This window comes from Mesoplodon mirus, assembly GCF_964341445.2.
Source record: "Mesoplodon mirus genome assembly, chromosome: 7".
NCBI classification, from domain to species: Eukaryota; Metazoa; Chordata; class Mammalia; order Artiodactyla; family Ziphiidae; genus Mesoplodon; species Mesoplodon mirus.
The window spans coordinates 138,255,420-138,268,556 of record NC_138983.1 but is presented as its reverse complement, the minus strand read 5'-3'; the positions used below and the strand labels follow the sequence as shown (position 1 = coordinate 138,268,556).

The 13,137-nt window shown below is 50.0% G+C and overlaps 1 protein-coding gene across 6 annotated transcripts in view; it reads right to left on the bottom strand.

The window, feature by feature from the left end:
• The window catches only part of NTM (neurotrimin), a 387,993-nt gene extending 381,040 nt beyond the window's left edge, over nt 1-6,953 (bottom strand). For 2 of the 6 annotated variants that reach the window (XR_014294673.1, XM_082627740.1), the window contains exon 1: nt 6,002-6,950. Coding sequence is in view for 5 of the 6 variants with exons in the window: in XM_082627740.1 (XP_082483866.1) it covers nt 6,002-6,168 (167 nt within the window). In the remaining variant the exon portion in view is untranslated. Of the gene's footprint in view, nt 1-6,001 lie in introns of all 6 variants that reach the window. The other 4 variants (XM_082627737.1, XM_082627738.1, XM_082627739.1 and 1 more) reach the window with 3 other exon arrangements.
• Between the last annotated feature and the right edge of the window lie 6,184 nt (nt 6,954-13,137).

The following is a 13,137-nucleotide window of genomic DNA, read 5'->3' as shown; positions in this document are numbered from 1 at the left end:
TGTGGGAGACTGATTATCACTAGCCTCATTATCTGAAAAAAACAGGTGGTTGAACTCCCTGGGCTCTGTAATCCTTTCAAACTCAGAAGAAAAGAGAAGCATTTCTGCAAAGCACTGAACCTTGCAGGTGAGGAGTGCTGGAGAACCGGGCTGCCCCTCTTCTGTAAGTTCTTTAGGTTCTCCTGGCAACTGGCATTGTGCCTTCTCCCCCTGCCCCACGCTCGATTGGGTGTTCAGTTTTCCCATTTTAGTTTCTGGCTCCTCAACAGGCTGTGTGTGCTTCCAGGAGCCTTCCTCCACAGCGCCATCTGTCCATGCTCTTCTGAGCCCCGGTCCACCCAATGGAAGACTGGCAAGGCCCAGAGGTGAGCAAACAGGGGTCCATCCCGGTAGGGGCCAAAGCAGCCAGAGCAGCACATGCTTCCTGAGTGGCACTGTTATTCTGAACAAGTTAACTCATAAACAACAGATCAATACTTACATGACCATACAACCACTGACAGCAGGCTCCAAATAGAAAGAAGGATGGGCAGAGAGGCACAGAATGATGTGCCCCTCTTTATCTTGAAAATGCTAATTTCCCTGAGGTCTACCTGGGTTTGAGTACATCATCAGAGAGTAGCATTTCTTCAAAGGCTTAAGGACTGGATACGGGAGTGACCTGGCAGAAAAATGGCATATGTTATGGGTGCAGCTATGAAGTAACAGACAATGGACACAGACCATCTGTGTCCTGGACAGAAAGACACCGGCTCAATTACTGACGTGTATCTGTAACCTCCTCCAGAGCAACGTCACACCCAACATAGCATGACCCAGAAACAAAGGACAGTGAGCCAGGAACACATCCGGGGCAAGGACAACACAAGACAGCTCAGGAAAAAAAGGGCAGAGAGGGCAAGGAAAAGACAGTGATCGCAGACATTCCTTCCTTCCTTCACTCATGCAACGGCTATTTACTGAGCACCTTGTACCTGCCAGACACTGCACAGAATAAGACAGAGAAGGCACTCACCCTCAAGGAAGTTACAACCCAGTTGGGGAAGACAGATCAGGAGCAACTAACCAAACAAATGAATGGGAAAATCTCAAATACAGATGATTGCTCTGAAGAAATAATCCAGGATGATATGCCAGCGTAAGCCTGGGGGAAGTGGTAGGGGATCACTTTTATTTGGGTGTCAGGAACAGCTTCAGGGAGGGGGTTCCACCTGAGCTAAGGCCAAAATGATGAAGAACTGCCCATGGGAGGATCTGGACGAGGGGTATGTCCACAGTGGGGGCCATGCATGGGAAGGCTCTGTAGCAAGAGTACGTTTTCTGTATTCACAAAACAGGGAGAAGGTCAGGATGTCTACAGCAGAGTGAGTGAAGGAAAGAGGGGGACCTGCACTCAGACTTTATTAGCAAAAGCCCTGGTCCAAGTCATGGACTAGGAACTAGGGACAAAAACCTAAAGAAGGCAGAGTTCTGGCCTCAAGAGGCCATGGAGTAGCTGGAGAGACGAACAGAGAATCCATCAGCTTCAAAACCGAAATGCTAAATGCTTTCCATGATATGAATAACATGCCACAGTCTCCTACAGCTGGAAGGGGCCCCCATGGCTTTTCTCAAGTATGGAAACCACATTGTTCTCTGCTTTTCTGTGGAACTGCTATACCGAAACCCAACTTCCATCTTGTACATTTCTCAGACCTTTCATTTTTAACTCATATTTTTTAAAAAAGCACTTAGCAGTAGACCCCCAAGGAAACAACTCACTTTACTGGTTGCGGCCTTATTTGGGGAATCCATGAAAACATGAAATGCATCCATCAAAGTTGTCCAGTGATGCTGACATTTAGTGACAGTCTCTAATTAATGAGACCCATGCACCGGGCCTCTCAGGCTCTCCTGCCCCCATCAGAGGAGTGCAGCCCACCCAATGGGAGAGAGGGCCGCTCTTCTCTGACCACGGGTAGACCACCCACCCACGCGATGATGGGCACATCTGCCTCCATGGCTGATGACCTCTTCAACCTCTGCGTCCACAGCCTGGCCTTTTGAGTTGGACCCAAGGCCCTGGGGTGAGAAGCCTCAGCCTCAAGCCTTTCCACAACCAACACCCAGCTCACGCCCTTCATGTAAGAACCACTCCACACATCTTAGTTGGTCGACCCCAGCTGTATAGAGGCTAGGGGATACTTCTGTTTAGTGTTCAGTCATCTCATCTGTTCAGTAAACATTTGGAAGCACACGGTGCTCAGGGCATCACAGAGCAGGATCCCCGCTTCCAAGAGCTAGCAGCTCCCCATCCACGTGGAGAAGGAAAACAGAGAGATAAACAGCATCGCAAGACAGGGTGTGAGACAAAATGAGCAGAGAGACGATGCCAAGTCTCCGCAAGGAGTCGTGAGAACACAGAATGCGGTGGGAAAAGCTCGCCCTGCAAAGTCAAGGAGTCAGCGTTCCAGCTCGGCCACGTGCTAACTTGTGAGATTTTAGGTAAATTCCCCTCTCCAGGCCTCAGCACCCTCATCTATAAAACAGACATAATTTAGTCTATTTCAGAGAGTTGTTGTGAGGATTAATTGTGAGTAACTAACCAATAATTGATAGTACCATTCATCATTCAACATTATTATTACCACTCCTCGTAATCTGGCTTCCAAATCTCCTAGCTGTGCAACCTTAATCAAATTATGTAAACTCAGTTTTCTCATCTGTAAAATGGGATAACCATAGCATCTACAACCAGAGGGGTTGTATTAGGGTTAAATGTTAATGTTATGAGGTTGGATGATGGGTGAGATAGTGTGTAAAACACTTAGAATACTCCCTAAGACATAGTGAGTAGTGGAGAAACTTCAGTTCATGTTATTATTATGGAATATTCTATTTTATGAAACCTCACCCTTTTTAAAAAAATATGCGTACAGACTACTGGCAGGAGGGCAGAAAGACTAGGAGACTGCAAATTGTCTGTAATTCTATTCAGACTGTGGATGCCGTATTAGGTGAAAGGTTTCCCAATATGTCCACAAGGACCATTAGTGTTAACTGGAGGAAATAAAACATTCTAAAAAGTTTCCTCACATTAGAATCTGCTGCTGAAGCATTCGTTCTTTGGGAACTGCAAAAGATCCTCAAAAAATGAAACTGGTGAGAACAAAGCAGAATAAAATGAAATTAGAGCAAAAAAGTCCTCTGCTGGTTGAGAAGAAAACTACAAGTATGAATCTCAGGGTCACCTGTGGTGACAGGGAGAGGGTAGTTCTCAGGGCAGAGCAGGGATGGCTGTGGTCTGTGTAGCTTGGTCACATGCTGAACGAAAAAGAAAGAGGTGAGGATGGGAGGAAGGAAGGAAGGGAGGGAGGGAGGAAAGAAGGAAGGAAGGGAGGGAGGGAGGGAGGGAAGACAAAAGAAGGAAGAGACGACCCACATACACACAATAAAAGCAAAAGGGAAATAACCCAGAGCCCTGAACCACTCGATTGTTGCAACCTGGAATCAGGTTATGTGCAAATTTAGCAATTTCTATGCAAACAAAACACATTCAGAAATTCCTACTTGCTTCTTTGCACACAGCATCACAAAATGCAGAGCCTGTGTTTAAGGGCTTCCGCTCCACAGAAGTGCAGCCCAACACGGGGGCCCCTCCTTGTCTAGTGCAGGGGGGCCTGAGGAGGACGATGGCCATCCTGTGGAGGCTTGAGCGCCATCTGCACGGTCCACCTGCTGCCCCGCTCGCATCCTAAATTAGGCCCATGGCCAACAGGTTGGTGTCACGCAGATCCCAGCTCCTCTAATCCTGGCCCTGTAGGGCTCCCTCCACTGGGAGGGTCTTCCTCCTCCTTGTCCGGAAGACAGTCAGCCTCAGTGGCTGGCCCTGGACGTCAGGAGATGTTCCAGGAGGGCCTTTTTATGCCAGGGCTGGGCTGAAAAAGCCCCACCATATCCCACGCCCTCCCTCTACAACCAGTCAAGCCCAGTGAGTCTACAGCATACGTGACAATGCAAACAAACGTGAGTGCACGAGAGACAAGGAGAGGGGCCCGGAGTGAGTCAGGAAGAGGCATGGAAGCAAAGACAAAGAAAGAGAAGCCAGCCAGTACACGATAACGCGATTTTTCAGAGGAGCTGCTCCAGGCCCCAGCTGAGCGTCTGACAAATCCAGCAGAGTCCTCATTCTCAAGAGCCTGGGGACTGCCCTCTGAAGACCAGATCCCTCCCTTCCCAAATCCCCTCATTATTACTATGATATGGCAGCTACATCTGTCAAGGCCCCTTGGCTACTTCTTTATCCCCAAATCTCTACAGAGCTGACTGCCTTCCTCCTTCTCCTTGAAAGTACCTTCCCATCGTTTCTAAAATATTCTCAGTATGAGACTGTCTCCATCTTGTTTCTTGAGGGCTATATCTTGCAGCCAAGGGTTAGGGAAAAGGGGGCATCCAGAGGACACTAAATGCCATCGACTACATTGCTTTAGAGGTTTGTTTTTGTTTTTCTTTCTAAGTAGTCTGAAATCAGGGCATATTTAAAGTTTCCATGAAATCCTTTATAAAGCAGATACACAGTTATTTCAGGTGTGAGGTGTGAGGCAGTTAGACATCCAACCTTTGCTCAAAATAGTCCCTAACTCAGGGCTCAGTGGACGAGGTGGGTTTCCAGAACCAGTGAGTACCCTGGGGGCATGAGCGTTAGCTCGCCAAAGACAAAGGAGCATGGGTGCTTGCAGACTATGACAGGCCCTTAAATCACACACTTCCTTTGGCAATGTCCTGACAAGTCAGCTCTGTAACCCAGTGTCCCTTTTGCAACATTTTCTATCCCATGGGTATTGCCTTACATGCACCATCCATAAACCTTAGAAGAGCTACCTTAGAAGAACAGTCACAAAAGGTGTAAAAGAGTGGGCACCAACACCAAGGTTCTCTCTCCAAGAATCTTCATGTACAAGGGATGGGAATACTGCCATCCTGCCTTACAGTCAGCTCAGTGGCCCAGTCTGGAAAACTTTAGTTAAGCACGCATACATTCTTCCCATGGATCTTCTTAACTTCTACCTCCTGCTGACTCTCATAAAATTCCAGAGAGTAAAGATCTCCCATTGCAATCACTAATTCTGTGTTGTCCTTCTGTGAGTGGTATGGTTTGTAGACTCTGGAAATTGAGTTAGCATTTCAGGAGGCCAGGGGAAAAGGGAGACAGATTCGTCCTACCTTACTCAAAACATAGTCAAGATTCTTCTTTTCCTTCTCCAATTCCTGTCAGCCTTAACCCCAGACGTCAAGCAGGACCCAAGCCAACACTGAGACCCAATTTCCATTTGGGAGATGAGTTTTGAACATATTGCTTTAGTGGACAGCACAGTTAACCAAAGTAAACGATCTTTTCCACAGACAAATCAGACTCATCTCCATGGCTTCAATCTCAGAAAGCCATGTTCAGACAGAGAAAGCATGTCCCTCTGGCTACCAGCTCATGGCATGAAGACACCCCAGGAAAGCTCAGACGCAGTCAGACCCAGTACAAAACAGCAGCTCTGCCAGAGTACGGGAGCGGGGCTGGCAACACCCCACGGCACAGGCAGAGAGAGTGATGGCATTCACAGAAAGCCAGACCCGGCCTTTGGGACTCGTTAACGCCAGAGAAGACTGTTCACGCCGAGCCCCAGCCAGGCCCCCAGTCACCACGGCCACCGGTTTCAGGGACAGACAGTGCTCAGGCCACTGGCCTCCATCTCAGAGACCCCCTGGCCCAGCCTCCCCTCCTGCTTACCAAGTCCTGAGCCTAGGAGGCCAGTTTGGGGGAAACAGCTCATCTCTGGAACCTCTGAGCGTTTCCCTATGACCACCACCTTTCCGGGGCAGAGCACGCAGCTCAGCCATGAATTGTGCAGCCCAGGGAAGCAGCGACCTCCCTGCCAGCAGCTGCAGAAAACACACCTGCACCCCTACCCCTCTCCCCCATCCCCTACACAAATCACTGTCGATTCAGAGAAGAATGGCGGCTCCCTACCTGAGGGTGGCGCTCTCCCCCTGCCGGACCGTCACGTTGTCCATCGCTTTGGGGAAGGTGGCATCTCCGCTGCGCACGGGCACTCCTGTGGGTACAAGGAACAGCAGCCTGAGAGACACGACCACGAGGCACTTCCAGGGCAGGAACAGGTACCCACAGACCCCCATCCTCGACGGCCACAACTTCCCAGAACTCCGGCAGCCGCTCGGCACACGCCCCCTGGGCGCGCACAGGAAGTGGGTGGGGTGGGGTGAGGCGGGGGAGCGAGCACGGGGGCCCGGAGGCGCGGGCAGGAGAAAAGCGCGCAGACTCCTCCAAGTCTAGTGTTCCTCCCCAAAACCAGCCTCAGCGCTCCAGCCTCGGAGAAGCGGTTTCCACGGAGAACATCCAAAGGGGGCTCCCTCGGTGCTGCTTCGGCCGGGAAAGTGGCGGAGAGAGGCGAAGAGCAAAGACAGGTGCAAAGGTGCGGGCGCGTCTCAGGAGCCCCTTCCTCCCGTTAACAGCTCAGGCATGGCACTTTGGAGAGGAGTAAGCACTTTGGTACCAAAAGGGGACAGGGAGTGGGTTAGATCCGGCTACACAGAGATGGTCTGAATTCCTCAGTTCCAACAAGGGCAAAGCCAACACTTTCTTTGTAAGTTTCAGAGGCAGGCTGGCCAGCAGGAAACAGTCTGTAACAATAGCAGAGCCAGAAAGTGGAACACGCAGGAGGCGCAGGGGCGAGCCAGGAGGAGAGGCTACGCCGGGCTTCGCGCGATCCGGACCGGGGATGCTGCAGCAGCCGCCTCGGTCAACTTCGTCCGAGCCCAAATGCGCGCTGCAGCCGCCGCGATGCGGCCGGTCTCGGCTGGGCGGTCTCCGCGGCGGCGGCCGAGGCGGGAGCGCACGGCGGCGGACGCTCGCTCGCTCGCTCACTAGCTGTGGAAGGCGAGGGGCTGCCGGCCCCGGAGCCGCGAGGACGCCCCGCTCAGCGGCCGCCCCCGGCCTCCGCGCCGCGGGCCTCCCGGGAGCAGCCCCGACGCGCGCGGGCCCAGACCGCCGGGGTTGTCATGGCAGCAGCTCCATCACTGACCGCAGCTCTCCGCCGTACAGGCGCCGAGCGAGCTGGCGGACCGCGCGCATCCCGGCGGGCGGCGGGCGCGGGGCGCAGGCGCCCACCTTAACCCCCGCCGCGCCGCGCCGGGGCCGCAGGAGCCCAGGCGAGGAGTTTAACCACTTCCCCCCTTGAAGAGCTGTCACTTCCAAATTAAGAAGAAATGCAAAGTTACTACACAGCCTCAATAAGCCCAAGACATCTTAATAAGGGTCACAAACTAATTAACTAGGAAAAGAAAACTCTGCAGCATGCACGCGTGCACCTTTAAAATTATCAGATTAATTCATTAGCATTTAGAGTAAATTTAAAGTGTTGGGAGGACGTTTTAGAATCATCTCATATTTATTCAACAGGCAACGCCCACCCCACCGCCACCCCCCAAAAGCTACTTCAAACACCATTCTAAATAGAGATCTTCCATATATAAAACAAATGCAAAATCACAGACGCCTCTTAGTGTGCGAAACTGGCAAAACCGCATCAAAATTTTGGTCAAGTTCAGATACTGACTTACATTCTTTAATCTTGTTTTGCCGACATTAAAAGATGCTAGCCCTGCAAAGTGCTCACTCAGATGAATGAGTGTGAGCCCCTGGCTCTATTGATACAGAGGATTCCCAAGTGTCCTGGGCTTCACACTCCTGCAGAGCTGATTTCATCTTAAGAGGTGTGTTTTTCAAATTCTTGAAACCCAGGGAAGAACTGCATTGGCCTCAGTTGCTGTCACTTCTCCTCTCCGGCTGCTGTGGGTCCCTCTGTGCCTACATCTGCATGTTTCCTCTCACTTCAGCTCTGATGGGACGCAGTTCCTTCCAGCCTGGGCTTGCCTCCTGAGGGAAGGGGGAAACCCAGAGCGGCACAGCCCACCCCACGTGCTAACACCAACATGTTCTCTGCTCAGGGACTCCTGTCTGAGCTCCCTGCACTGACCCAGATTCTCCCTGGGGACAGAGAGGAAGCAGCCGTGGCTCTGTTTTTCCCCTAGACTCTGTCTCAAAGCCAACCAGGAAGCTCTTTTTTTAAAACAACTGTTAAATAACAACAACAACAACCAATGTTCTTCCCAAAAGCCATCCAGCCACCACCAAAGAGACGGAATCATCCTAACTGAATCGCTGTAACCATAGGGTCCTGGTGCCATAAGAGTGCAAGCATCTTTCAACTGGTCACCCCACTTACGTGTAGATCAAACACGGGTGAGTGATGCACAGGCATCTCACTCATCATACCCTGGTCACTCCAACTGCCCTGGATTGGTAGGGACGGAGGTGGGTGTGCAGATGTGGAAGCCACGCTCCAAGGTAACAAAGAAAGACTGAGGGGGCATGGCTTCCTCTTTTAACAGGTGACCCGAGAGTGTACAACAATGTAAAGTCAAGCAACTCACACTGAAGATCTCAATTAATCCATCATTTCACCCATTTTCCCCTCGTCTCCTCTGTTGACTTTTCCAATATTAAATTTTCAGGGAAATCCATCGCTACTTTTGTCCAGTGAGGACCAAAAAAAAAAAAAAAATCAATTGTCAACTTATGACCACAAAGAATGACTTTACTATCAAGAAAAACAAAAATGATGCCTTCAGGGCGCAGGAGGTTTTGTTTATGCTTTTGAAAGAATAGGAGGAGAATTAACCTATTTTAGTACCAATCCGTTCTGACAAGTCCCTCCTTTACCTTCACTTTGCAGTGGGAATTGTGGAAGTAGGAAGTTGCATGATTTCACCAAGTTAAGATGTTATATGAGCAGACGTCAGGCGTGAGGTCATGACTGCTGACCTCAGTCTGCTGAATCTGGGGTTCTCCTTATGCAGAGGCCAAGGAGTTACCTGTAATCATCCACATCCGTTTTAAGCACCGCTCCTGCTCCCCTCCAAAACTCCTCTTTGTAAACAGGTCCCACCACCTCAAATGGAAACAAACACCAGCAGTGGAGAAGGAAGGGGGGCTCATTCTGGGCTTTGGAGTCATTTCCCTCCAGGCTTGAGAATGGCAGGGATGATTCCTTTCATGATAAATTCTCACCCTGACTCTTGCATCTAATTCCCAGGTAGGTACAAATGAGCATTAGTTTTTGCATCTAGGAATGTGGGTAATGACAACAACAGGCCTTCCCGAGGGGCCTACATACATGATTAACTCTACAGTAAAATACTTCGAAATCCATTTAAGGTGGAAGATGCTTTATTAATACATTTTGCCTGCCACTGCTTCATTATTATAGCTGGGCAGAAAAAATAACTCTTCTTACAGGCTCTGTAAGATGTTCAGTTTATACCAGTCTGCATGCGGTTGATCTAAGACACTCACACCATCTTTGTCTCTGGCGGGGGAAGGGAGAGTGGTGAGCTGCAGACTCCCAACCCGGCCGGCAGAAAACCCAGCAGAGATCAGGTAACGCTCAGGCTGGACAAAGAAAAGCCACTGGCAACCTCACAGCTGCTTTGTGGACCCAGGGATCCAAACTTTATTCAAAAATGGAAGTTTAGAAAGTGGTGAGAGGTCAGAGATGCCCGCACAATTAACAAGGCAGGATCCACTTTATTGAAACTGCTGATTGAAGTGGTTTGACTAGACGAAGATCAAAATCATATGTCAACTCCCTTCTCATCCCCTAATCCCTAAATATAACCAACACTTAGTGGCTTATCTTATATCCTGTCTCTTGCTTCATAAAAACTGCTGGATTTATTTTGTTTTTCCCAGCATATCCGAGTTAATGAAAATGGAATGACAGTCAGAGCAATTTCATTATTTGTGTTCTTTAGAGAAATAACTTCCTTTCTACCTCCTGGAAAGCAGATTCCTAACGAGCGCCCACCTCCACTTTCTCCCCCCCACCCCCCTGCTGTCTTCCTCTCCCTCCTCCGTTCCCTCCTGCATACACATATAGTGTACACATAAATCAACTTGTCATAGCTTGTCTCCACGCTGGCAGCTGTAATTGCTGCAGGTTATAAAAATATCTATAGGACAATGCCTTTCAAGCTCGCAGGCATGCACACACACAGACACACACACACACACACACTGCCTGAGCCAAAGAAAACAATCACATTCCCTTTAACAATCCTGGGACTGCAAAGGACGGGGTGAGGAGCTTGCTGGGTAGACTCTGGAGGGCTGGTAGGTAGGTGAGGACGCAGAGCTAGACGGAGACTCCGGGCGGCAGCAACACCTCCTCACTAAAGCAGGGCTGGAAAAGGGAAGAATTGCCAGTGAAAGGGAAATGGTTTCAGCTGTTGTTTTTGTGTTTGTCTGCGTTACCTACAGCAAGCTGGGGTTGGCTAAAGAGCAGTGAATATTCTACACACACAAGAGACCGAAAGAAGAGCTCTAGCCTGAGACATGCCAGTGCTGCTTCTCCTTCTCTAAAAAGGTGAAAGGCCCCCCTCTCCTGGTGGAGACTCCAAATAGGAGCACAGGCCAGAAGATGCGGCACGCAGGGCAGTTAGAGCGGCATGGCACCCAATAGACCTCTCAAGTTTTAATCAGAAAAGGCGGGTCCGTCTGGCTCAAGAGACGGCTCTAGGGGAGTCGGGAAGGGCTGGACTCTGGAAAAGTACATGCTGTTCTTTCCTCCTATGTGAATATAGGGTCAAAATAAACTCATTGTTCATCTGGGCTAGAGTCTGGTGTGTTAGGATTTCAGCAGGGAGGGCCAAAGAGCAACTTGCAGATGAGGAAGAAGCGTCCAGAGAGAAGAAAGAGGTCAGGAATAGAGAGAATTGAGAAGGAGCACGGGAAGAAAAGGCAAAGGTGAGGCTGCCCATGGACTTTGAAAGGTACATAAAGAGGAGGGGTGATCAGCAAAAAAGTTGGCAGGTAGACAAAAAAGTAAAGAAAAGCAGAACAATCGAGCAAAGTCAAAGTACCGTCAAAGGAAAGGCCAGAAACCCAAAGGGGAGCGTTGCAAGAGCCAGGGGTCTTTAGAGAAGCATCTCTCCATATCTAGGTTTGGGGTCATAATAAGACCCTGGATTCCCAGAATCACAGAATGATATGGTCAGAGGGGACATTGAAAGATGTATAACCCACCCATTTCATAAGTGGGAGGAGTGAACCCAGGAGAGAGGATTCATTATCATAGGAATAAAGTTAACAACTCGTAAATCAGGACTAGAACTCGGGGCTGATGGTCCCTGCTCCTGTGTTCTCTCCACTGTACCTGGCAGGTAAGGACACTGCTTAAGAACCAAATGACAAAATATCTCCTTTGGCTGCTACATCTGTGGCAAGAGAGAGGACCGCAGAAGTGGTTATGTTAACACAGAAATGGTAATATTACTGCCCAGTACTGATGCCTCTGGGCGTCCAAGTATTCAACTGAATTCAATGTCAGCCAGTAAACTTGGACAAGCAGACTCTGAGTGCCCCCTGTGAGCCAGGAACTGTTGGAAGTTAGGGATACGAAGATGAAAGACACTTCCCTGCCCTCAACTCGCTTACAGTCTAGTGCTACTGGGGTTGTCAATGGTTCTATTTGCATCTACATCCAGGAAAGTTGAAGGTGTAGTGGACTCAACCCAGCGCTCCCTGGAAGCCCCTAAGAACGTTCTTGTCACCAAGAACAACAAGCTGGGATGTGCCTCCCCCGTTGGGAACAGTTGATTTCCAGGCACTGACCATGGTTTCCTAAGATTCATTTAAAGAGGCATGGGGTGGGGGGGCTTCCCTGGTGGCGCAGTGGTTGAGAGTCCGCCTGCCGACGCAGGGGACACGGGTTCGTGCCCCGGTCCGGGAAGATCCCACATGCTGTGGAGCGGCTGGACCCGTGAGCCATGGCTGCTGAGCCTGCGCGTCCGGAGCCTGTGCTCCGCAACGGGAGAGGCCACAACAGTGAGAGGCCCGCGTACCACACACAAAAAAAAGAGGCATGGAGGGAGGGGCGGCGGGATATTCTCAAGGATTTAAAAATGTAGAGAAGAAATTCATCTACTCAACAAACAAGTTTTCAGTGCACACTATATGCCAGCTATGTGCTAGGTGGTGGATTCCAGTTGTGTGCAAGAGAGACAAAAAACAAAAACCACTGTGCATCTAACCCTCATTAAGGACCCTGGCAGGGGAGACAGATATTAAAGCAAGAACTTTACAAAACTGTAGATACGATGCTGACAAACACCGTGAGGAACTGCAAGAACATACATGATAGAAGTTTCTCTTGGAATCAGGACAGTCAGGAGATGCTTCCCTAAGGAAATGACTCTAAACTGGGACTTAATAGTGAGAAGGAGTTGACCGGGCAGATGGTGTGGGCGGGAATCTAGTTGCAGACAGGATGGAATGTATACAACCGGGGACGGCAAGGAGCCTGGGACGAAGCTGCCTTTTATATTCACAGACTGTGCTCTGTTAAACTAAGAGTGGGGACGTCTGAAGTGCTCTGATTGGAAAGCTCTAACTGCTTCTTCATCCTGTGTTCATGCATTCATTGATCCATTCAGTGCATATTTGTCAATTAAGAATGACCAGGGGCTTTGGACTCAGACAGACCAGAAGTCAGACATCATCTCCTCCATCACTAGCTGTGTGACCTTGGGGCAATAACCTTGTTTGTGAAATAGTGATAAGAATGGTACGTAGCACAGAGGGTGGTGTGAGGATGCTTTGAGACTCTTGGTGGACAGAGGTGAGCACAGGGCCTGGCAGCTGCTGGGCTTCTGCATGGGGACTGCACGGAGGCCAGTGCATGTGCTTCCCTCCTTCGGAAGGGGTCTAGGTGTGATATTTGTCCCGAGAACCCAAGAGCAGCCCTCTAAGTGCCAGACCTGTGAACACCATCCCTGTGCACATCCTGAGGGGTTTCATCCCAGGGACAGAACAGAAACATCACGCTGAGATGTGGTCAGAAAGGGAAGTAGCTTAGTCTTCCAACCAGGGCAGGAAGAAGGTGACCCTCCAGTTCCCACCCCAGTGTCTTGAAAAGCACACAGGATCCAGGCCTGTGGGAAACAGCCTGAGCTTGAGAAAGAGGATGGGGCTTCCTCTTTGTGTGGCAGCCTGGGAACTTTTGTCTGCCATGCTCCCACATACACCTG